This window comes from Nycticebus coucang, chromosome 4 (genome assembly GCF_027406575.1).
Source record: "Nycticebus coucang isolate mNycCou1 chromosome 4, mNycCou1.pri, whole genome shotgun sequence".
Classification (NCBI taxonomy): domain Eukaryota; kingdom Metazoa; phylum Chordata; class Mammalia; order Primates; family Lorisidae; genus Nycticebus; species Nycticebus coucang.
Window position 1 is genome coordinate 129,662,418 of NC_069783.1, and position 25,313 is coordinate 129,687,730.

The window sequence follows — 25,313 nt, forward strand, 5'->3', positions numbered from 1 at the left end:
GCTCTTGGCTTCCTGGGGCCGGCCAGCACAGTGTGGTCACCAGGAGGTGCTGGGCCTGGCCCCGGGTGCCGCATCTGCCACAGGGGTTTGGCTCCACCCTATGACATGGCCTGGCATCACCTATATCCAGCCTGATGTGCTGGTGCCAGCCTGCCTGGCACCTGATGCCTGTGGCAGAGCAGAGCACAGAGGCTGGAGCCTCCCTCCTGTGAACTTGAGAAGCCTAGCTTAGCAGAGGCTCCATGTTTTGACTTCTTCCTCTGGGACAGCAGCTGGAGACTTAAGGTTCTCCTTTCTCAGGGGCTTCATCTTCCAGATCTTAGGTAGGCGCAACCTGTTTCCTGGCCGGAAACTGGCTCGTCCAAGCCACCATGAGCTATGGAGCTGTCCCTTTGGCGACAAGTCACTTTGTCTGTCTGCAGTTGTCCTGAACCCCTGGGAACTGAGAGCAGCCTGGCCACCTGCCCTCCTGGAGTCAGTGAGAAGAGCTGCTATAGCCGCCTGCCGCCCTTGCCCTCTGGGGGTCCGTGGGAAGAGCTGCTATGGCCACCTGCTGGTCCAGCCAGGAAAGGGACCTCTGCTGGCTGTGTGCCACACTCCCTCCAGCCTGGGCCATGGCAGAGGCAGTAGCAATGGCCCAAGACTGGCCATCCCCTTGCCCTCACCTCTGCATCTGAGAGCAGGAGCAGCTTACGGCTGCACCCTGGGATGGGCCTGCTGGGCTCAGGCACTTCCCCTTGGCCTAGCACCTCTCTCAGCCCTGAGGGCTGATTGCTGGAGCTGTTTGCTGGGCAGCTGAGGGGCCACAGTGTGGGGTGGCCAGGGACTTAGCTCCTGGCTCTGCTGGCTGGCCCCTGTGCTGGGGTCATGGGCCAGCCGTCCCCTAAAGGGAAGAGACCTTCAGATCCCACCTGGGCGGGGTCCCCCTGGGGCCTGAGCATCAGCTGGGATGCAGCCTGGATTGTGGCCCCTTGGCATTAGCCTGTCCAGACGAGGAGGCCGAGAGCCATTGGGTGTCCCTGGAAGGAGGGCCCACTGGACTCTGAGGCCTGGCGGCTGATGGCTCACAGTGCCTGATCATGTTGGGCTGGACTGTAGGCAGGGGATGCGGAGAGACCAGGCAGAGCACTGGACACCAGCCTTGCCCATGGCAGGCCGGTTCTTCCCATGAAGTCAACACAGGACATCAGTGCCTCCCTGGTGGCCTGAGGCAGAGCCTTAGCATTCAGAGGGGCCTTGTCATGCAGAAGGTTCTGGAGTCTGTGCTCTCACTCTGCTGCCAGGCATGGCGTCGGTGAGTGCCTGCTCCTTTACACTCACCAAAAAACAGTACGGGCAGCCACTGTGTCCTCAGTGGGAGGGCAGCCCTGTGCTGGCCGTGTCACCTGGTCACCATTCATTTCAGACACCGGCGTCCACCCCCCACAGGCCCTCAATGGCATTTGTGCCTCTCGTTTGACCAACTCTGAGTGGATGTCCTGAGAAATGGTTATGAAAGGCACCTAGGTTGAAACTGCTAAGGAAACCTGTCAGCCCTCTGTTTATCTCCTCCAGGCCGAGTTCCAGAAACCAAAAGTTTGAATTTGGAGAAGTCCGGGGTGAAAACCAACCCCATTAGTCAGAAGATCCTGGTGGACTCCCGGGATGCCACCTCCATCCCCCACATCTACGCCATAGGTGACGTGGCGGAGGTAAGGCCTGTGCCCTGGAAGCCGGGGTCCCCACCTACCCCTGGTAGGTGGGTCACATGCTCTGGCTGGGGTCCTGTGGGGAGGCCCAGACCCCTGGGACCAGCAGGCTCTTGTTCTGGGAGGAGGTGAGCCCCAGACTTTGCTCCCTCGACCTTTTGCCCTTCTGTGGCAAGAGGCTGAGGGGAGGGTGGAGTGGCTTAGAAACTGCTAAGAACATGGCAGCAGATCCATACTGGGGAGCTGTCTTGGGTCAGCTTCGCAGGACAGGCCTTGGCCTCCCCACAGGTGGTGGAGATATAGTCTCAAAAATGCTGCTGCTGGACACCCTTGGGGCCATCTTGTCCCACAGGGCTGAGTGGCTGGCCCTGCCCTCCCTGCCTCTGCCTGGCCTTTGCTGGGCATCCCTCAGGGACAGCCTCTGCCCCCTCACTGCTTCCGTGGAGTGGAGACCAGTGTTGATCTCTCCTGGGTAGGAAGCCGGCTTATTCTGGGGACCTCATGAGGACTTGGGAGCTGGCCCCACCATGGGCATGCAGTGGCTCCATCCCTGTCTCACTCTCTGCTCTGGAAGGTGGGGGCCATAGCACCCATTAGTGGAATTCCTCCACCTCCACGGGCCCCCAGCACAAGCCCTGTGTGGTCAGCATGGGGGTGCCAGGCCCCCACAGCCTCAGGAGTAGCTGGCCATCCTGTGTGTTTCTAGTGTGTCCCAAGGAGCATGGCTCAGGAGGGTCCCTGGTCAGACAAGCCTCAGAAGCCCTGGCCACGTCCCTCTTTGCAGTGAGACCTGTCAGTGTCAGTGTCTGAGGGCCGCCGTGACAAACCACCACATACTGGGTGGCTCAGAGCAACACATTTATTCTCCAATGTTCTGAGGGCCCCAAGTCAGAAACCAAGGTGTGGGCAGGGCCGAGCTCCCTCAGGAGCTTTGGGGAGGACCCTCTGTGCCTCTCCCAGTGGTGGCCACATCACCTGACCTAGCCCTCACACACGCCCCTCTGCTGCCTGACAGCTGCCCTATTTGTCTCACACAGTATGTCCCTCACTGGGCTTAGGGTCCACCCTGATTCCAACTGGACCTTGTCTCAGCTCTAATCCTTTTTTTTTTTTTTGAGACAGAATCTCACTTTGCCACCCTTGGTAGAGCGCTATGGTGTCATAGCTCACAGCAACCTCAAACTCTTGGGGTCAAGCGATTCTCTTGCCTCAGCCTCCCAAGTAGCTGGGACTAAAGGCGCCCACCACAAGGCTCAGCTATATTTTGGTTGTAGTTGGCGTTGTTGTTTGGCAGGCCTGGGCTGTGTTCGAGCCCTCCAGCTCCGGTGTGTGTGGCTGGCACCCTAGCCGCTGAGCTACAGGCGCCAAGCCAGCCCTAATCTTAATTATATCTGTAAACACCCTTTTTCCAAATAAGGTCACATTCTGATGTTCCAGGTGGACACCACTGTGTTGTGTTGAACCATCTAGTCAGCCTGTTTGTGTGAACAGAAGTCAGTGGCTCGTGTGTTATTGACTGTCCTGAGGTCCGTGTGTGCTTGGCCAGGCTGAATGTGACTTCTGTTAAGTGCATCCTCTGCCCACGGGCCATTTGGATGTGGCAAGCTCTGATCACAGGGATCTGTTGCATGCTGTGGGCACTGTGCCCTGAGACCGGGTGCTGTGCCTGGGAGGGCATCACGACCGTCTGTGCACAACTGGGAAGCAGACTTCCTTGCTGCTGGTTGGAGCCCACTCAGCTCCAAGGCCCGCCTTGGTGAGGTAGAAACTGCAGCATTTTGAACTGTGTTGCCAGAAGCACAGCACCCATAAAACCATTCTTTATTTGAAAATTAAGCCCACTTATTTGCAAAGGTCATTCTGAGCAGAGCAGTGGGAAGTGTTAATAGCAGTGGCCCCAGCTGGAAACAGTGAGCTTGCGGGTGGGGCAGGGGCCATTGTTTAATGAGATATTGTGTGCTACCCTGGGGTGTTTCCTTGCTTAGTCAGGCCTGCTGGAATGCACGGCTGCAGTCCCGAGTTTATCTCTACGGATCTCCATTCATTTCTGGAATGCCAGACAACATCTGTATTTCCTGCCGCAGAGGTGATGGGCAACCCGTCCCAGGCAGACGCGTGCAGGAATGCCCGAGGCAGGACGGAGGGGTCTCCAGCACAGCGACCATCTGATTTGGGATTTGTCATGGGCTATGACGTGCCAGTCGCACGGCGTGTCAGGAGCACATGGAATGCTTTTGGGGCCCGTGTTGGCTGGAATTCCAGTTAATGCAAACGGTAGCAGGATCTCTTTTGAGCTTTGTCAGGGGGCAGCTGCCCGAGGTCTGCAGCGTGAGGAAGGGGTTTCAGAAAGAAGCCTCCAGCCAGCGAGCGAGGGCAGTGGGCTGGCTCACAAGCAGTTTGCTTTCTCTTCTGGGGGTGGGGGCGGTAACCGCAGGCCCCTCCCTGGAGCAGGAGGGAGGGGAGCACCCCAGGGAGAGGCCCGGGGATGCCTGAAGGAGGTCCAGCCTTGACTGGGGAAGGCTCCAGCCTCACCGTGCTTGGCATCAAACAGTGTTTCGGACGGAGACGCCCACTTGAGAGGGGTGGGTGGTGATATAGTCCACACACTCCCTGGATGTGCTGACGGGGCCCCTGGTGCCTTCCCCAGGGGCGGCCCGAGCTGACACCCACGGCCATCATGGCCGGGAAGTTCCTGGCCCAGCGGCTCTTCGGCCAGTCCTCAGCTCTGATGGATTACGACAGCGTGAGTTCTCTGGCAGGTCTCCTTCCAGCCTGGGAAGGCCGGGGTCTGGTTCTCCTGGGGTGAGGGGGTATGTGTGTGTGCAGCTGTGTGCCGTGCCCACCTGTGCACATGTGTGTGTGCTCGTGGGAGCGTGGTGTGTGGTTCAGCGTTAAGAGCTCAGCCCAGGGTGGCGCCTACGGCTCAAGGAGTAGAGCGCCGGTCCCATGTGCTGGAGGTGGTGGGTTCAAACCCAGCCCCAGCCAAAAACCACACACACACAAAAAAAGAGCTAAGCCCAGGAACCATGTGGAATGCTGTGGCCTGCCTACCAGTGCATCAGGGACCGGCCTACCATCACTGCTGTCCATGTCACACAGCGGGGACTCTGATTTGGGCTGAGGGGAGGGCTCTGCCTAACCCAAGACCTGCTTCCCAGGTTCCCACGACCGTCTTCACTCCGCTGGAGTACGGCTGCGTGGGGCTGTCAGAGGAAGAGGCTGTGGCACGCCACGGGCAGGAGCATGTTGAGGTAAGTGGGGCCGAGGACAGATGCAGATGACACGGTGATGCCTGTGTAGCCTTTGTCCCATAGAACGCTGCCCTGGACAAAGGCCAGGTGAGAGGGTACCAGCGTTCCTGCTTCCTGGGGCTGCGGCTTGGCAGTTGGGGTGCAGTGCCCAGAACCATTGCTGGCCAAGGTGTAGCCAGAAGGATGGCAGTGCACTAGGGTGAGGCCAAGGCCGCTAGCAATTGGGGTGAGGCTGAGGCCTTGGGTCTTGGGTCCCACCTGCTGCTGTGTGTCACAAGGGCAAGGAAAGGGCCCCGGGCTTCCTCATTCTAAGGCCAAGGAAGAACCAAAGAGAGGCCCTGTTGCCCAGTGGCCCCCGAGTCCCCCCAAGCCATGCTTTAGGCCTGTCTAGCAACTTTGGGGTCCCCACTATGTATCACCAGCTCCTCCACCAGGGTCTCAGGGTACTGGAGGATTCTGGCAGACAGGAACCCCCAACCTGCCCTGGTCCTGCCTCTCATCCTCCTCCCAGATTCCTCCAGACTCAGGCTTTCACCCTGAAGGAAGGGGATTTTTACAGGGCAAGGCTGCTTTTGAGGTCTGCTCCTGCAGGTGGCCCCTGGCCCTGCGTGGCCTGGAGGGATGCGAGGAGGCTCTGAAGCCCTCCAGTCTTAGGAGCTTGGGGTCTCTGGCGTAGTCTCATTCTGCTGCTGCTGCTTGAGCCTTCAGGCACGGGGGAAAGCAAACCTCTCACAGCCTGGGCTGCTGGGCCTAGGGCTGTTGGGGACAACCCCTGGGCTCTGGGGCCAGCCTTTCCTCTGCAGCCCAGGCCCCTCCATCAGTAGGACTGTTCGACAGACCAGCCTTCCCTGAGGCACTTTATTTGCTGTTTTTGTTTGATTCATCACAAGTACATCAGGCCATATGTTCGTGGCATTTTATAATGTTGTTTTATGTTTCATGATGTTGAATGGCCAAATACCCCTTTGTTTGTTTTCGTTTCAATTCTGTCTTAGTTAGAACAATATTCTCTGAAGCTCCATTAATTAATAATGGCTGTGCAGCACATGTGAGGCCCTGCTCATTTTTTACTCGGCCGCAACCCTGGACATGCTGTCGAGCCCTTTGCGGGTGCTGAAAGCTTTTGTCCGACAGCTCCAGTGTGGCCAGCGCCTCTCTGCCCCTCAGCCTTGCTCAAGTGAGGACTGAGCCAGCGCCATGGTGCCTAGGGGAGCTCGGGTGGCCACCTACCCATTCTTGCTCCCAGCATTGGTCATGGGGGGCTAAGCCCACCTATTTGTGCTCCTTGGAGACGCCACAGGGTCCTGTGCCCAGCCTTGAGCTCTGCAGTGTGGCACAGTCAGGGACACGTGGGTAGCCATGTGGCTCTGACAGCTGACTTCCTGCTTGTGGGAGAGGGGGTTGCATTGTCACCCCAGACCATACTTTTGGGCCAAATGGATGGTTTTGGGTCCCCACTGCACCCCTGCCCTGTCCACATAGCCCATCACAGTTGCAAAATGGCACAGAACTTGTTTAGCTGTGGCCACCGAATCCAATAGTTGGTTCCCTGTCACCAGGTTTATCATGCCTATTATAAACCACTGGAGTTCACGGTGGCTGGGCGGGACGCGTCCCAGTGTTACATCAAGGTAAGCATCTGTGGGCTCAGGGCGAGGTCCGATCATGGGTGCACTGCCATGGGAGGGAGGGAAAAGACTCGCCATGGGGTGAGGTGGGTGGCCCTGCAGGGCTTCAGCCAGGCCGTGTGAGCTCAGAGGGCCAGCCCCCCCACATGCCGTGGCTAAGACACCGTGGCTTTCAGATGGTGTGCCTAAGGGAACCCCCGCAGCTGGTGTTGGGCCTGCACTTTCTCGGCCCCAATGCAGGCGAAGTTACTCAAGGATTTGCTCTGGGGATCCGGTAAGTCCAGAGGAATGTTGGCCTCTCAGTGGTGCTTGCACAGGCGCCCCCTGAGCAGTGGCAGCACTACAGTGGGAAGGGCCATGTTTCCTGTTGCTTTTATGTGGCCTTCTCCCTGTGAGCAGCAGGGATCCTCAGCCGGCAGGTTCCATGGGCAGGAGGCGCTTTCTTCTCCAGCCAGATGCTGCTGAGCCAGCACCATATGGTGTCCGCTATGGTCAGCTGCCTGGGGGGCTGCTGTGGCCCGGGTCCCTGTCTAGGGCTTTTCTATCTGGTCTGGCTGAGCAAGGGTTGGGGCCCTTGCTCACCAGGTGACCCCTCAGGCACTGTAAGCAGATCCTATCACAAATGAGCCTGCAGAGCCGCCCACAGCCACTGGGTGTCTTCTGCCGTCTGCCCTGTCTTGGGCTCAGGCTGTGAGTTTTCAGAGCCCCAGGGCCACAGGAGGCCACAGCAGAGGAGGGGAGGGGGGCTGTCGGGGCAGTTGGAGAGTGGGACATCGTGCAGAGCCTGAGAGAGGTGGCAGGACATGGCACCCTGGCAGCAGGAAAGTCAGGCAGGGCTGAGTATGTGTGGGTGAAGCAGAAAGTGCAGCATGGGGAGCGGCTGGGCACGTGGAGAGGGTGTAAACCTGGGCAGAGGAGCAGGACCAGGGGATGCCCAGGCCCTAGAGGGTTAAGACAGATGCCTGGAGCACCTCAGCCTCCTCCATGTGCAACTAGAGCCTCGGATAGGGCTTCTCCATCATGGGGCAGCAAGCTTCTGGCCCCACTGTTGCCCTCCCGGCCCCTCCCAACATGCGAAGGGATCTCTGGGGGCTGGGGGTTCTCCCAGGACAGGGGTTCCAGAGAGCAGCAGGAAGCAGGATCCAGGGTGGGCTCCCATCCTTGACACGTGTCCATGGTCCCTGAGCTGTGGAGCCATCTGTGGCAGAACCATCATCTGGAAGCTCAACCCAGGGTGACCACTGGTCTGGTGCAGCCTTTGCTGAGAGGCCTGCTACAGCCCTCAAGGGTAGGGTCAGCCCTGGGCACACACTGGTCCCTGTGTGAGGCCTGGCAGGCTCAGCCATCCACAGCACCTGCTTCGTGGGAGATCTCTGTGGCCAAAAGGAAATGGGGACAGCCCTGGGTCTCCCACAAAGCCACTGTCCATGCAAACATGCTTTGACAGGACTGACACTCAGCTTCCAGAAAAGTTTCTGGAAGAGCCCTTTAAAATGTGGCGGCCTGTTTTTATAATGCAACTGCAAAGGCCTGGTTTCCATAATATGCAAAGAGCTCTTAGAAGTCAACAATAATAGTCACAGCTATATAGAGCAAACAACCCATTAGAAAAATACACAACACGAATCAGCAATTCACAGAGGGAAAGGCAATAAAAATAAATAGTAGAAAACTTCTGTTCCTTGGAAATTTAAAATTTGGAATTGTAATGTATAATTAAAGCATCAAGGAACCATTGTGGTTGGTGAGGACGAGCAGTTTCGGTACGTGTGTTATCTAGTACCAAAGACACTGTAGGGGAGACACTGAAGGTCGGAGCAGCTCAGTGGTGAGGCCAGTGCTTCAGGTGAGGCTGGACCCCACCCACTGAAGGCCTTCAGTCGAGTTTGAGATGCACATACTACTGAGCAAGTTAGGGCTTAACCCAGCACTGGTGTAGCACGTGTGTACAGACAGAAGAAAAGCTACATGTGGCCACCTAGTCTAATGGCAGACAGCAGAAGCTACTGCCGTTGGCACCCTGTGGGGCGTCCACGTGTGCTGAACCCCCAGGGAGATAAGCAGTGTGCCCCAAGAATGCACAGCAGTGCAGGGGCCGATGCAGACGCCAGGACACCCATAGCAGAGCATTGTGCAGCCGCTGGCAGGTGGGCCAGAGAACCTGGTGGTAGTCATGGGGCCGGGCAGCTGCTCATCCTCATCCTCAGCCCAGTGGCAGGGCTAGGCCAGACCAGATGGTATACCCCACTCAGTGGGGACAGGATGCCGGATCAGCCCCAGCCGCCTCCCTGCCTCCTGCAGTGGGTGCTTGGGACCTCACGCTGCTTTGAGTGAGAAGTGCTGGGTGCCGAGAGAAGGGCAGGGCTGAGCAGGAGCCAGGAGGGTGCAGGCTGCAGTGATAGGTGTGCTCTGGCTGATGGTGTGTATGATGGGGTGGAGGAGGTCGCCTTGAGGGGCACTGTGCCTGGGGGTGAGGCCAGCCAGCTGTGAGCGGGCAGGCACTGGGCATCTGCTAGGAGGGAGGTAGATGGTCCAGCAGGTGCCAGGGGTGTCCAGGCTGCTGCCTGGAAAAGAGGTCAGGGATAGTGAGGAGACCAGTGCCTGAGAAGGCCTCCCCCACGTGGCAGGGTGGCAGGGACCCATCTCACCTGCCTCTCACCCCCATCCCCACGTTCAGGTGCGGCGCCTCCTACGCGCAGGTGATGCGCACGGTCGGCATCCACCCCACCTGCTCCGAGGAGGTGGTTCGGCTGCGCATCTCCAAGCGCTCAGGACTGGACCCCACAGTGACGGGCTGCTGAGGATAAGCCGCCGTCCCTGCCTCACCAAGGGCACACAGCACACGCCACACCACCAGGCTCTTCAGCCCTACGTCCAGGTAAGCAGTGGGGCAGGCTCCGTGCTTGATGACAGAGCTTGTGGCTGGGGTGTGGAAGCCATGATGACGGCTCCCTCCAGGAGCACAGCCAGGCTGCACCTGGGATGTAACGCATGCCCAGTGCCCAGGCCACGGTGGCCAAGAAGCAAGGCTGGCAGGGGAGAACCCCCCAAATCTCCAGCCTCCACAGAACACCCTTGCACCCCCCTGCTGCTCCCACATTTAGGGGATGTCGAGAGGCCAGGTTCACACCTGCAGGGGCCTGTCCCAGGTGCAAGGTGTCCCCAGGCTGGTTGGTCTCAGCTAGTCTCAAGTTGCTGCTCCCAGGGCCCTCCCTTTGCTGCCTTGCTCCTGTATCCTCCAGAGTACCAGCCGGGCTCCTTTCCTTGTCGCCCAGAAGGTGGAGACGCTGCCTCGTGCACAGCCAGCCTCCACTTGCACATCTGGTTCTGCTCCAGCCTTGCAAAGCCAGGAGGCTGGGGAGGGGTGGGGGGTGGCCGGAAGCCTCCACGGTGGGTTGTTCCTCTCCTGAGAAGGAAGAAATTAGCAAGTCCCCCCAGGGCCCTGTCCCAGGGACACACATGGCCAGAGCCTCTCCCTTGCTCGGTCTGACAGTGTCCTCCGAGGTGGATCCCAGGGCAGGGTGGCCCTCGGGGCTGTGCAGTACAGCTCACCATGGGATTCCCCAGGGCTGTCTGCCCCTCCAGGTTTGGGGTCCTTTGGGCCCCCAATCCCCAGGGCTGAGGTGGAGATGAGGCAGAGCAGTGGTGCTCCCAAAAGTCCCACAGGCAGGCTCAAGGGTCCCATAGCACCCAGGAGCCCTGGGGTGGCCTCTCCCAGGCACTCAGGACATCTTGCCCCACTGCGGCCCTCCTGAGCCAGGGCTGCCATTGATACAGATGAACGGAGGGCATCCTGAGGAAACAACTTATCAGAATATTGCAGCTAACAGCTGTTTTGTTAAGAGCCTGCCACACATTTTTATCATTTCAAAATTTTTTTTTTTTTCTGTAGAGACAGTCTCACCCTATGGCCCTCAATAGAGTGCCATGGCTTCACACAGCTCACAGCAACCTCCAACTCCTGGGCCTAAGCGATTCTCTTGCCTCAGCCTCCCGAGTAGCTGGGACTACAGGCGCCCACCACAACGCCCGGCCATTTTTTGGTTACTGTTTGGCCACAGCCGGGTCTGAAACCGCCACCCTCGGTATACGGGGCCGGCGCCCCACCGACTGAGCCACAGGCACCGCCCATTTCAAAATATTTTTATAGCATTGCATCACTCCCCATGACGCATCACCTGGAGGGTACCCTTAAGGGTCAGTGTATGTGGTTGCTGGGGACATGAGGCATGGTATGACCCCCCCATGCTGACCCTGCCATCCTTGGCAGGACTGCTGAGGCCAGGCCCGTGAGATGGTCAGCGTGGTACCCAAGTGTCTGGATGGACAGCCTGTGTGTCCTGCAGGGATGGCTCATGGGGCTGCGAGCCCCCACACCCACACCGCTCACCCCCTCCCACCTGGGCCAGCACCCCCAGGCTCCTGATGCCAGATGATGACGCCCTGGACAGAAACCCACCCCATGGGCTGCCCATGTCCGAGTTCCCCTGGTATCTCTGGAGTGTAAATAAAGAGGGTGTTTTCTGAAGCATGCTTCTCCTGTGGTGTCCCTGATGGGTTACAGCATGCCCCCAAACTGCCCAGGCTGTGGGGGGTGTGGCTGGCCTACCTGCCGGCAAGGGGAGCATGTGAGCATCCAAGCTGCCCATGGCCTTTGGGGTGAGGGGAAGAGCCCCTATCCCAGGCAGAAAGGAGGCTGCCTTCTGGACCCATGGACCCCTGTAGCTGCCTGGCCTCCGGCCCGAAGCCCTCCACCTGGGGACCTTCCCAGGCAAGGTCACCACAGAGGTCTGCGCCCATCCACGCAAGGAGGGTGGCCACGTGAGAGGGGCAGGCAGCCATAGCCTTTGTTCCCAGCAGCCCACCAGCAGTGTGGCTTGACAACCGGAGTTGGCAGGGCTGTTTGAGGCTGTCTGTTCCTGAACATCAGTTACCCCGCTGTGTTTCCATTGTGGCCCTACAAGTCAGCTTGTGGGCTGCGCTTAGGCTAATCCTGCATTGAGGCTCAATGGGCCAGGGAGTGGAGTGCCTGTCAGTCACCTTGAGGGAGACAGCACTGACAGCCACGGGCAGGGCCCAGCATTGTGCTGGGGTTTAGTGGCAGCTAATCGCGTGTCTCCCTTAAGAAAACATCACTCAGCCTGCCGGCCAGGAGCCCTGGATAGGACCCTGCTTGTCAGGGCACAAAGGAATGCCTCTGCACCTGAACGTGCTGAGCCGTGGTGTGGCGCGTGCATGGGAGCTCCCAGACGGACAGGCTAAGACGCCTAGTGCTGGGCCAGCCCTGAACAAGTGCAGCTCCAGATCAGCCGTGTCCCATTTAACACATGGCTGATGGCACTCCCCACCAGCTTCTGTGGTGGGGCTCGCCTGGGCTTGGAGGCCAAGGGTACGGACGGGGTGGTCAGCAAACCCCTGCTGCCCAGCAGGTGGGTGCGGATTGAGGGCGGCCACCAGGCAGGGGCCTGTGGGTTCCTCAGCCCTGGGAGCCGCCTCACCTTCTGTGATGATGGGAGTGAGGTAGCTGTGTGGAGCCCTCAGAGAGAGGGCCTCCTGCCTTCCTGGCTGCCCAGCTGGCCAGAGGTACCATTGTGGCCCCTCTGGTCATTTTCTCTGCATGCCCCTTTTCCCCAGAACACTCTGGGGCTGCACACCTGCTGTTTGCAGCCTCTGCTCTCTCTGCACTGTCCACCGGTTCACTCAGCATGCACCATCAACCAGGAGGGACCAAAGCATCCACAGCATACGTGTCAGGCAGCTGCAGGTCTGCCACCTCCCACCGCACAGGGGCTCAGGCCCTCCTGATCAGTGGTGTGCAGGGGTCTGGCCTAGTTCACAAGTAATACATGTTCCAGGTGGAAGTGTGTCGGGAAGAGCCTGGGACTTCTCCCCGGGCTCCCTTGGGGGCTGGGGGCTGCAATAGCAGGTGCCTGTCTGGCTGTCGGCCAGGCCCAGGGGACTCCACTACTGGGGGGAGGGGACAATGGCCCTGAGCCCTCCCCTGGTTGCTGCAGGGCCAAGATGGGAACTGGGAACCTCTGCAGGGCAACGTGTGCAGACCAGTGTCACCCTGAGCCACTCTCTCTCCCAAGCTCCTGCACCTGGCGCTTGGGGCAGGACTGGTGGGCTGGGCTGGCTGGGTACTACCCAGCCCCCTCCTGGGCCCCGCCCCCGCCCCGCCCTGTCCCCTCCTCCCAGGAGTACAGGGAGGGGCCAGAGAGCCACAGGCTAGGTGCTCTCCACCTGGCCTTGAGGCCATCCGGCCGCCTTCACATGTTTTTATGGTGCAATGAAAATATGATTTTAATTCCTCAGATTGTTCTGTGTAACCTATAATTACCCCGGGCGACGTCCTGCACACGTCTGCCTCTGGCTCTCAGTTGCGCAAGGATGCAGAGGGAGAGGAGGGGACGGGTGCTGCTGCTGTGGCCACACAGCCCTCTCCCTGCCTCACCTCCCCACCCACCCCCACTCCGAAGTGGGGCAGGGTCTGCACCCTACCCTCCCACAGCTGTCCACACGATGTCATGGCATCAGGCAGTCCGAGGTATGCTGGAGGTCAGTGCACAGAGGAAGGTGACGGGGAGTTATCAAAGGGCGAGGCACAAGGGCAGGGCCTGTAGGGTTCTGGGGAGAGTGTGGGACAGGTGTGGGAGGCCTGCAGGGGCACCAGCTCCCAGTGCTGGGGGAAAGGGTAGCTGAGAAGCTTAGGCTCCAGCCACCACCCTAGCATCCCGCAGCCCTACCAGGATGCCCGGTTGGCCCAGCTGCACTGGGCAGGCCCTCCTGGCTCTGATGCGACCTGTGCCCAGCCCAGCCATCACAGGTGGATCTGCCCCATGAGAAGCAGACAGGTGGCAGGCGAAGTGCAGAGGGTCCTGGCTCCACCCTCAGGCTCCGGCCCTCTCCCCAGATTAAAGCAGGCCTATGGGCATGCCCAAGGCACCCTGCTCCCAGGCACTGAGCTGCATGCTACCCAGGACCCTGCATGAGGGATGCCTTGAGGTGGCCCATGTAGTGTGCAGTCTGGGGCTGTGCTGTCTCAGGGCACCCTGGGCCACACTGGTCCCTCCAGACCCTATTCCACTATTCCATGCTCACGTCTCAAGATAGCTCCTATGGGTGATGTCTGTGCTGGGCTGGTGGGCAGGGCCTCTCCTACCTCCCTGAGCCTGAGCCACCCAAGCCCTAGGTCCCTCCCTTGCGTCCCTGGGAGCCCCTTCCCTAGGCAACAGCCACTCCTCCCTAGCCAGGCCAGTGCGGCTAGCTGCCTCTGCCCTGGCTTCACCACATGCCCTCCTTCCTTGCCAGCACCCACCCTGCTCAGGGTGCACGGGGGATTGCATGGACTGGTCACTGCCAGACACAGGGACCACGCGTAGGCAGCAGATAGCACCAGGCAGCCATGGCAGGTGCTGCAGTCCCAGTAGGTGCCAAGGCCTGAACTTGGGGCCCACCAGGAGGGGCTCATCCCTCTGCAGCCCCAGCCTTGTGGAGAGCATCTCTGTCTGAGCTCATCTCCATCCAGGTGGACCTGAGCCAGGCCATGTTACCTGCAGGGCCATCCTGGCTTCAGAGAAAGACAACTCCGGCCCCACATAGGCTGCAGCCTTTGTACCACATGGTGCCTCAGTTCGACCAAACTGGGGTGGACGCTGGAGTGGGAGGGCAGGGCAATGTGCTCCCCTCCACAGACCAGGTGTCCACAACACGGGACTTCCCCCCATGCCAACAGGGACTCCCTTTGCCTCCCTCCTGCCTGGTCTGGCCTGGGGGGCCGGCTGACTGCTGAGGGGTGTCCAGACACTGCTCCCTGGGCTTACACAGACCTCTAGGCAACAGCCCAAGCCTGGCCTGGTCAGACCACCAGCACAGAAGACCCCTTTCAGAGGACCCAGGCTGAGAAAGGGGCCTCTGCTGTTTCAGGCTGGCCTGTTCCTGCCTCCCACCCTGGCCATCCCTGTCAGGTTTCCCCCTTAGTCCTGATGCCAATGGAAGGCCAGAGCGGGACAGGCCCTTCCTGTGCCAGGCAGCACTGGAAGTAAATAAGCAGAGGTACATGCAGGAATCCTGCTACCACCCTGGAGCAGGAGGCAGTGGGAGGGGCTTCTGGGCACAGGTTGTGCACACCCCCATGCCCCTCTGCATACCCAGGCAGGTCAGAGGCTCCCCCAGTGCCGTGCAACCCGGCTCTTCTCTGTGGCCAGCTTATGCTGGTGTCCTAACTCCTATGGGGCCTGGTGGTGAAGGAAGGAGCTGCCTAAGTGGCAGCAGGTGGGCGAGGGCCTGTCCAGCCACAACCTGGAATGTTCAGCGTAACTGGACAGAGGGTCCTTCAACAGGCAAGAACTGCCAAGGGGCAGATGAGCAGGAAAGTGGGAGAGATGTCGCAGCAGTGGGGCCTGGGGGTGGGGCATCGGGATGAGGCCTCAGCTGTCTTGCCTGGGTGCTCCTTGGGCCTCACCTGCATAGCCCCTGACCTCCAAGTCCAGCAGGTGTGGCTGGCATCATCGTTTCCTGTGTCCAGAATCCACCATGATAAGGTGACAGTTTGCCAAGGGCTGAGGACATGCAGCAGACACCCTGAGCTCCTGCCAGCCATGCTTAGCATCCACCTCGAGCTGGCTCGAGCTTAGCATCCACCTCGAGCTGCTCCCCTGAGCAGATGGTTGACAGGGACTGACAGCAACAGCTGAGCCTCCCTGACCAGGTGCTGAAGATTCAGGGCATCTATGCCTGTCTATGCAGGTCCACAGAGCTTGCTGTTGTTGGTACCCTGGGTCTTTTGGGAAACCACAAGAGGGAGGAGAGGTGAGGCTTTGAGCCCATTTTACAGATGTTATTTCTCGATCTCTATGAGCTTGGACATGGGGACAGCCAGGTCCCCGGCCTTCAGGCCTTTATACTTTCCTACAGACCCATCCGAACACTTTGGCGTGCTCCAGCTGGCCACTGTCCTATCTCCCTGTGCCGGCCCTTGTGGCACAACATAGCTCCCCCAAAGCTCTCCTGTTTCTGGTCCTTCAGAGCCTGGTCCCCAGCCAAGCACCTGTGCTGGGAGGGCAGTGGCGAGGCCATCTGCGGGGCCCAGCAAAGCATCTTAGGCCTGAGCCCGCCTAATCCCAGCCCTGATGCAGTTTATAGTGCTCAGGTTACCCTAATCCTGAAACCCAAGCTGAGGTCCCCAGAGCTTTCCCAGCACCATGTGAGGGGGCTGATGTGGACTTCTCTGCAGCAGCAAGAGGCTTTCCTCCATGTGCCTTTTGTGTCTGGACCTGACCGCCACTGGGGATGGGGACGGGAACTGGGTGCCCGCAGGCTGGGATCCAGCCCAGATGATCCCGACTGCGTCTTATATATATATATTTTTTTGTAGAGACAGAGTTTTACCTTATCGCCCTCAGTAGAGTGCCGTGGCGTCACACAGCTCACAGCAACCTCCAAATACTTGGGCTTAAGCGATTCTCTTGCCTCAGCCTCCCGAGCAGCTGGGACTACAGGCGCCCGCCACAACACCCGGCTATTTTTTTGTTGCAGTTTGGCCGGGGCTGGGCTCGAACCCGCCACCCTCGGCATATGGGGCCGGCGCCCTAACTGCTGAGCCACAGGCGCCGCCCCCTGACTGCGTCTTAGAAAACAGCTGGGTCTGGCGCCGCCTGTGGCTCAGTCCGTAGGGCGCCAGCCCCATATGCCGAGGGTGGCGGGTTCGAGCCCAGCCCCAGCCAAACTGCAACCAAGAAATAGCCGGGCGTTGTGGCGGGTGCCTGTGGTCCCAGCTGCTCGGGAGGCTGAGGCAAGAGAATCGCCTAAGCCCAGGAGTTGGAGGTTGCTGTGAGCTGTGTGAGGCCATGGCACTCTACTGAGGGCCATAGGATAAGACTCTGTCTCTACAAAAAAAAAAAAAAAAAGAAAAAGAAAACAGCTGGGTCCTCAGGTGCCTGGCAGGGCCAGCCTCATCCTCTTCCCAGGGAGCAAAGTCAAAGCCAGTGGCAACAGCAGGGACAACGGTTGAGGTGGGCCCAGCTCAACCCTGGTGAGGTCCTGGCCTGTAGGTTTTCATGGGACACTGACAGGGCCTTGTGGATCTGCAGAATTAAACTCCCTCCCCTAATAAAATCAGGATCTTTGGGGCTCATAACTCATGATCAGATAACACCAAATGCTTGGGAATAGAGCGGGACCGTAAATAAGAGATAGCATGACCTTGTTATAGCAGCTGGGAGCCGGCCGCCAGCTGGGTCCAGCTCCCTGCCCTGGCTGCCGGCCTCTGACCCCCACTCTGGGCCCTGGGCATGTCTGTGAGCACCCAGCACTGGACGGGAGCACCCACAAGGCTCCCTTTCCTAGTTACATTAGCAAGACATGCTGGCCACACGTGGTGAGGACAGCTAACAGCACCTCGTGTGTCCTCAGCATGTTGAAGAATTTTCATGCCCATGGATCTCCCCTGAGCAGATATAATTAGCTCCTGACCTGCAAGGGTCAAGACATGGAACGGAACATCAGGAGGGCAAAATGACGGCCGGATATGCTTTCCTCAGGCCTCCTGCTTGATGAGTGAGAAGAGCGATGTTGGGAACCCCAGAAGCCCCCGTGCGGTGCGACAGCGCGCCCAGACACGGGCATGCCGCCGCCACCCTCCCTGCCGAGACCTCAGCAGTCAGGTCCTTGCCTCTGGGAGAGAGTGGATGGGAGGCGAGACCTCCCCCAGGCTTCAATGGGTTATTGTTCTGTTCACAGGGGCTGGGATCAGGCCTGGTGATTATAATAATAAAGTCCTAACAATCGCCAGTGGTTGGGTTTCCATAGCTTAGGGAGTATTTGATTCTCAAAGTCTATAAATTGAGTATGTGGTTCACATCAGCCCATTCTTTGCAAGTCAGTCTCCCATCCAGCGCCTCAGTTCTCTCAAAAGGTGCTATGCCTGTCAGCTCCCAGTTGCCCAGGCATGTCAGGACGGGAAACCGCACCAGGAGGCCCAGACACAGCGGGGATAAGTCCTGCTTTCACCAGCTCATACGAGCTCTGACCCCACCCCAGCCCTCCAGAGGGACTCCAGAGTGGGGCCAGTCCTCCTTCCTTGGACTTTCTCTTGCTTTTTGCTTCCTTGTCTGCCGTTAGGCCTTTCCCCATGCTGCTCCCTCAGCCCAGATCTGTGGGTTCACCCTGCCACCCTGGCTAATTTCCCCACCCTTGGTTAAGATTCACGGGCACCCCTCCAAGAAGCCTTTTCTGATGTCTGGCAAGGTAAGGAGCCTGCTCAGAGCTCCCACGGAATGCCTCTTCTCTGTTACTCTAACAGGCGCCTTTCTTATTCACATCTGTCCCAGCATGGGGCCTGGCACATGGGAGGTACTCAGAGCATGGCTGTCCAGCATGGTGTGAAAACTCTGTGACTCACTTTCTGTTTTCAAATGTTCATGGTGCTCTGCTCTGCAAGATCTGAGGACAAGTGCTCCGTAAACACTGTGTGTCTCTGGAAAGACGGGAGTGCCTTAGACCTGGCCCAGCTGCCTTCAGCTAACCTCCTCCTAGTCTGATTTGCCCCAGCTACCTACCATGTGAGGTCAGCAGAATACCACACCTTCTCAAAACACCGACTCAAGTACCCCACATGTCCTAATCGCAGATGCTGGAACAGCTGGATTGGTGGTTGTAAAACAAATGTAGAGGTATGCTGCTTTGAGGATGACTAAATAGCTTGACTAAGGGCATTTTCATGGATAACAATGATCCTCTCTAGACAAAATACAGGACAGCTGCCTTAAAACACTGAGGATCAACCAAAAGTGGTCAGAGACGAGCTGGAACCATGCAAAGTTCATGCCTTAGGAGACAAAAAAAATTATGTGCCAGCATGAAAGAATCAGCCCTAGGGCTAAAGGAAAAACTGCAACAGATCCATCCTAATAAGGTTAAAACTGAGCCTCTGAAAAGTTCAAAGTGAAAGGTCTGCTGGAACCGCAGAAGTCAGTACTCTTCAAAAGAAGATAACAGAACCTAGACCCTCTACAAAGTGCCATTCGGAATGTCCAGGATGCAATAAAAAGTTGGTAGACACGAAAAGCAACATAAAATGTGATTTCCAGCTAAGAGAAAAAGCATTTAATAGAAACCAGCCCCAAGATAACTCAGGTGTTGAAATTAAATTTATTTTTTATTTTAATTTTAATTTAAGCCATCTCGGCCTGGCATGGTGGCTCATGTCTATAATACTAGCGCTCTGGGAGGTTGAGGTGGGTGGATTGTTGAGCTCAGGCGTTTAAGACCAGCCTGAGCAAGAACAAGACCCACCAGGCATTGGGATGAGTGCCTGTAGTCCCAGCTACATGGGAGGCTGAGGCAGGAGGATTGCTTAAGCCCAAGAGTTTGAGATTGATGGGCGGCACCCATAGCTCAGAGGGTAGGGCAATGGCCACATACAACCAGGCTGGTGGGAGGTTCGAACCCAGCCTGGGCCAGCTAAACAACGATAACTGCAACAAAAAGATATCAGGCATTGTGGCGGGCTCCTGTAGTCCCAGCTGCTTGGGAGGCTGAGGCAAGAGAATCACTTAAGCCCAGGAGTTTGAGGTTGCTGTGAGCCGTGACGCCACGGTACTCTGCCAAGGGTGACACAGTGAGACTATGTCACCACATAAATATTGTCTCCAAATAAATAGGTAAATAAATAAAAAAGAATATAAAGAAATGAATAGCAGGTGACAGATTAGAAAAAATATTTGCAGTACAGGTATCTGATAAAGACTTTTAAATTCAGAATGTACGCAAAAACTATTACAAATTAATAAAAAACAACTACCTAAACTCATAGACATCACTAGTTATGAGGGAAATGCAAATCAAAACTACAATAGGGTACCATTTCATTCCTACCAGAATGATTGAAATTTAAAAGATTTATAATACCAAGTGTGGGGGCTGTGGAACAATTGGAATTCTCCTACAATGCTAGAGGAAGTATTAGAATTTCAGCCACTTTGGAAAATTCTTGGCAGTTTCTTATGAAGTTAAATATATGCACCTTACCCTATGACCCAGCAAGTCCACCCCTAGATAATTACCCAAAAGAAAAGAAACAGAAAAAGGATTTGTTTAAGAATGCTTCAATCCTAGCATTCTGGGAGGCCAAGGAAGGTGGGTCACTTGAGCTCAGGAGTTCAAGACCAGCCTAAGCAAGAGTGAGACCCTGTCTCTACTAAAATGAAAAAAATTATCTGGGCATTATGGAAGATGCCTGTAATCCATTGGAGTGACCCTTACCTCAATTAAAGAAAAAAATGGAAGGCCGGGCACAGTGCCTCATACCTGTAATCCCAGCATTCTAGGAGACGGAGGTGGGTGGGTTGTGCCTGAGCTCACAAGTTGGAGACCAGCCTGAGCCAGAGCAAGACCACATCTCGAAAAATAGCCAGGCGTTATGGCGGGCGCCTATAGTCCCAGCGACTTGGGAGACTGAGTAAAGAGAATCGCTTGAGCCCAAGAGTTTGAGGTTGCTGTGAGCTATGACGCCAGAGCACTCTACCCAGGGCGACATAGTTAGAACTCTGTTTAAAAAACAAACAAACAAAAAAAAGGAATGGAAAGACAACACTGGTTTCTAAAGGCGGAAGCATAAGGAGCCCAGGGGCATGGGGCTCATGTGCCCAGCTCCTTGGCCAGGATGGAACAGTCTCTGCGGTACCCACACTAATCACATAGGACACTGTGCCATCAGCAGGACAGGAAGCCTATTCCTTTCTGGAAAATAACCTTGGGACCTCCGAGAAGGCACTGAAGGATTAAGCCCCACATCTTAAGGAAAATTTCTGGTGGGGTGACAAGGTGGCTGGCTGAACAGAGAGACCCTGCCAGACTGGTTCTGGGCTCAGATGCCCACCAGCTGGCTCCAGGAAAGGGCTCTTAGGAAGGTCCAGGTACAAGGGGCACAAGCGGGTTCCAGGGGCTGAATGTCCTCAGGCTTCAGGCGTCACTGCCCTGGGCTGTGTGTCCCTGCTTCTTACTGTTCCTGGCTCTACATGAACCCTAAATACCTGAGCTAGAGTCCTCTGTGTGACTGCTGCCTCTCAACCTCCCAGCTCAGATACTTGCATCCAGCACCCCACACAAATTTACCATTCCTTGGGCAAGACTCAGCTTCTCTAGCTGGGAAATGGGCTGATTCCTGCTTTATCATCCAATAAGAATTTTGTCATTGTGTACAGGCACTGGGAGAGCTCTCAGCAAAGTGAAACTGTCCCACTGTCTAGGTGAAAACACAGTACTGGGCCTTGTTAAGGACCCAGCCCACAGAGAAGTTAGAGTCATTTTTTAAAATACACATGGAGGCCTGGCACCCATAGCTCAGTGGTTAGGGCGCCAGCCACATACTCCAGGGCTAGAAGGTTTGAACCTGGTCTGGGCCTGCTAAACAACAATGACAACTACAACAACAACAAAAAAAATAGGCGGGCATTGTGGTGGGTGCCTGTAGTGCCAGCTACTTGGGAGGCTGAAGCAAGAGAATCACTTAAGTCCAAGAGTTTGAGGTTGTTGTCAGCTGTGATGCCACGGCAGGCACTCTACCAAGGATGACCAAGTGAGACATTGTCTCAAAAAAACAAATAAAATACACATTGAAGCCAGGTGCGGTGGCTCACAGCGATAATCTCAGCACTTTGGGAGGCTGAGGTGGGAGGATTACTTTAGGATTTCAAGACCAGCCTGGGCAACGTAGTGAGACCCTCATCTCTAAAAAAAAATAAAAGCTGAGCACAGAGCACGTACCTGTAGTCCCAGCTACTTTGGAGGGTGAGGTGGGAGGGTTGCTTGAACCCAGGAGTTCCAGATTATAGTAAAGTATAATTACACTGTGCTCCTGCCTGGGTGACAGTGTGAGACCCTGTCTCTTTAAAAAAAAATGTTTTTTAAATTAAAATATACATTGAAATCAAAGTACACATTAATAGAAAGAAGGAGGGGACACAAATGATCATCTCAAATGGCACAGAAAAAGCATGTGACAAAATTCAACACCTTTTCAAGATAAAAATACTCAATAAACCAGATTTGCAAGGACATTTCTTCAATATGGTAAAGCCCATACATGAGAAACCCACAGCCACCATCATACTCAATGGTGAGAGAATAAGAGCTTTTCCTCTAAGAATTAGGACAAGATAAGAATGCCTGCTTAGGCTCAGTGCCTGTAGCACAGTGGTTATGGCATCAGCCACGTGCACCGAAGGTGGTGGGTTTGAACCTGACCCGGGCCAGCTAAACAACAATGACAACTGCAACGGCACCAACAAAAAAATAGCTGGGTGTTGTGGCCTATGGCTCAAGTGGCTAAGGTGCCAGCCACATACACCTGAGCTGGCAGGTTCGAATCCAGCTCGGGCCGACAAACAACAGTGATGGCTGCAACCAAAAAAATAGCTGGGCGTTTCCGGCGGGCGCCTGTAGTCCCAGCTACTTGGGAGGCTGAGACAGGAGAATAGCTTGAGCCCAGGAGTTAGAGGTCGCTGTGAGCTATAATGCCACCAGGGTGACAGCTTGAGGCTCTGTCTCAAACAAAAAAAAAAAAAAAAAAAAAAAACAGAAAACAACCAAGTATTGGTGAGTATGTGGAGAACTTGGGATCCCTGTGCACTGTTGGTGCAGCTGCTATGGAAAACGAGATTTCTCAGATTGCTGAACGGGAGATTAGGTATGATTTGGCAATTTCACTCTTTTGGGTACACGAGGGCTATTTTTCATTACTACATGGCTGGATGCTTTCAGGACAGCCCATGTATATACCCAAAAGAATTGAAAGCAGCGACACATACATATACTTGTACACTAATGTTCATAGCAGCCAAAAGGTGTGAACAACCAAATATCCATGGACAGAAGTATGGATAAACAAGATGTGGCATATCCATACAGTGGAATATTCTTCAGCTTCAGAAAGGAAGGAAATTCTGACATGCTACAGTGTGGATAAGGCTTGAGAACATTATGCAAAATGAAACAAACTAGTCACAAGAGCCAATACTGTTTGATCCCGCTATGCACAGTACCCAGAGGAGCCAAATTCATAGACACAGAAAGTGGAATGGAGGTTGCCAGGGGTTGGGAGTGGGAGGGGAGGAGGAGTTACTTATTGTTTACTGGGTACAGAGTTTCTGGGGTGATGAAAGGTCCTGGAAATAGTGGTGATGGTTATATAACTATATGACTATCTTTAATGCCTCTGAATTGTACACCCCAAAATGGCTAAAAGCTTGTCATCGTACTAAAAACCGTAGGCAGGCTCAGCACCTGTAGCACAGTGGTTATGGTGCCGGCCACATACACTAGGGCTGGGGGGTTCAATCCAATCTGGGCCAGCTAAGCAACGATGACAACTGCAACAAAAAATGGCCTGGTGTTGTGGCGGGCACCTGCAGTCCCAGCTTCCTGGGAGGCTGAGACAAGAGAATGGCTTAAGTCCAAGAGTTTGAGGTTGCTGTGAGCTATGACGCCACAGCACTCTACCCAGGGTAATACAATGAGTCTCAAAAAAAAATTAATAAATAAATACTGTAGGCAGTTGTGATGCTATAGCAAGTATTTGTGCATCTAAACATAGCTACACATAGTAAAAATACAATACAAAAGACATAAAAGGGGCTGGGTGCCTGTAGCTCAAGTGGCTAAGGCGCCAGCCATATACACCAGAGCTGGCGGGTTCGAATCCAGCCCAGGTCTGCCAAACAACAACGACCGCAACCAACCAAAAAATAGCTGGGTGTTGTGGCAGGCGCCTGTAGTCCCAGCTACTTGGGAGGCTGAGGCAAAAGAATTGCTTAAGCAAGGAGTTTGACGTTGCTGTAAGCTGTGATGCCACCGCACTCTACCTAGGGTGACAGCTTGAGGCTCTGTCTCAAAAAAAAAAAAGACATAAAAGGGTACACCTGTATAGGTGCAGCAAAAATACAATATAAAAGACATAAAAGGGTACACCTATATAGGGCACATGCCACGAATAAAGCTTGCAGGACTGGAAGTTGCTCTGGGTAAGTGGAGAGTGATTAGTCAGTGTGAAGGCCTAGGACATTACCATATGCTATTGGCGACTTTATAAATGCTGTGCACTTAGGCTACACTAAATTTATAAAATATATTTTTCTTTCAATAGTAAATTAATCTTAGCTTACTGGATGTCCATTGTTTTGACTGTTGCCCCTCTTTGACCAAAACGTTGTGTGAGCACTATTATTATACACATTAGATGGTCGGAATGAAACAAAGCAATTGGGATCAAAAAGGGCCTTTTCAGGCCCATTGGCTTAGTCTGCTCAAATCTGCTGCCCACTCTCTGCTGCGGTCCCTTGGCTGGGCTGAGCTGCCTGGAGCCTGAGGTAAGCTGAATTTGCAGGAACTCCCCCTCTCCCTTGAGGGAGGAAGTTTAAATTATCAGGTCAATTAGGAAAGATACAACCGAAAAATCCAAGTTCCATTCCCACTTCAAGGAGGCGTTTCCTGGCTGGGTGCCACTTTTATTATTTTTGGCCAGGCGCTGAAAAGCCCCACAGACCCAGGGAAGGTACAATGTGATCTTTGATTCGTGTTTCAAGGATCAAAGCCAGCGAGTTTGGGTGTAAATGCAGATAACATTTCAGAGCTCTTTCATGAAAGGAGTCAGCAGACCAGGGCAGAAGGGAGGTGTGTGTTCGCTTCGAGAAGCATTTTTGCAGCAAACCTGCCTCCCTAGACTCCCGGTCCGCACGCAGGTCCTTGAGCCAGCGGTACCAGGGCCTGGCCGGGAGGCGGCAGGGTGAGCCGTGCACCTGCACGTGAGGAACGCGCCCCCTCATCTCCTGGCCTTGGCCGCCCGCCATCATTGTCCTCTTTGGGTCCAGCCACGGCCTGGGCAGGGCGGCAGTCAGCGCCCGCGACGAGGTAGCCCACGGCCACCCTGCAGCCCCCAGGCACCGGGGCCTTGCGGCCAGCCTGCCCCGCTGGCGCGCCTGTTCTAAGTACCAGCCCCTAATTCGGCTTCGAGCCCCGGTGCCCACTGCTGGGCACTCGCGGGGCCCCGTGCACAGCAGCCCCTGTGCCCAAACCCTCCCCGACGCCCCCAAGCCCTCGGTGTGCAGCTACTCCGGGGCAGTAACAGCGGGCTGACGCGACATCGACCCCTCGGTTACTGCAGAAGCCGGGTCCACGTGTTCCAGGCCCCACCAGCCGCCTGACACTGTCCAGCCCGGGTTCACTAAAGCTGTCTCTCGCCTGCGCCTGCGCACTCGCACCCGCCCGTTCAAGTGCCGTCTGGCGCTGCGCGGAACTAAGAGCGCGCTCCCACTACCCCCCGCGCCGCGCGGCCGCGCTGGCAGCATCTGATGGCGCCTGCGCGGCCGCGATCCCCCGCACAAGGCGCAGGCGCGGCGGATGAAGCGCGCGCGCACCTGGTCCGGTCGGGCCGCTGTGCGCGGATCCTGCGTGGGGACGTACGGGGCGACCGCGCGCACGCTGTGGGCGTGGCTGCGCGGCGTAGTCTGGGCCTGAGCTCTACATTCCTCCGAGGAGACGTAGCAGACTTCGGTCAGTGAGGCTGCAGGAGCCCGGGAGACCGGCGGGGAGCCCCGCGTGTGCAGGCCTGGGGCTGTCCCCTTCCGTCCTTTCCTGATGCCCGGCCTGGGTTTCTCGGTCCGCGCTGGAGGTCGGGGTGGGGGGCCGCCTGGAAACTTTGGGGTCGTTCCCGCCGTCTCGGGAGGTCGCGCCCGCGCCTCGTCTTCCCT

At 56.3% G+C, this 25,313-nt stretch overlaps 2 protein-coding genes across 7 annotated transcripts in view; both read left to right on the top strand.

Moving 5' to 3' along the window:
• TXNRD2 (thioredoxin reductase 2) overlaps positions 1 to 11,095 on the top strand; it is a 56,781-nt gene extending 45,686 nt beyond the window's left edge. For all 4 annotated transcript variants that reach the window (XM_053588786.1, XM_053588783.1, XM_053588784.1 and 1 more), the window contains exons 12-18: positions 1,555 to 1,691; positions 4,336 to 4,431; positions 4,847 to 4,939; positions 6,499 to 6,570; positions 6,744 to 6,841; positions 9,245 to 9,445; positions 10,838 to 11,095. In XM_053588786.1, coding sequence (XP_053444761.1) covers positions 1,555 to 1,691; positions 4,336 to 4,431; positions 4,847 to 4,939; positions 6,499 to 6,570; positions 6,744 to 6,841; positions 9,245 to 9,368 — 620 coding nt within the window. In that variant the 3' untranslated portion in view covers positions 9,369 to 9,445; positions 10,838 to 11,095. The remainder of the gene's footprint in view (positions 1 to 1,554; positions 1,692 to 4,335; positions 4,432 to 4,846; positions 4,940 to 6,498; positions 6,571 to 6,743; positions 6,842 to 9,244; positions 9,446 to 10,837) is intronic.
• Positions 11,096 to 25,079: 13,984 nt separating this feature from the next.
• Positions 25,080 to 25,313, top strand: part of GNB1L (G protein subunit beta 1 like) — a 68,653-nt gene continuing 68,419 nt past the window's right edge. The window contains exon 1 of one of the 3 annotated variants that reach the window (XM_053588807.1): positions 25,080 to 25,116. Coding sequence is in view for 1 of the 3 variants with exons in the window: in XM_053588804.1 (XP_053444779.1) it covers positions 25,201 to 25,234 (34 nt within the window). In the remaining 2 variants the exon portion in view is untranslated. Of the gene's footprint in view, positions 25,235 to 25,313 lie in introns of all 3 variants that reach the window. The other 2 variants (XM_053588804.1, XM_053588805.1) reach the window with 2 other exon arrangements.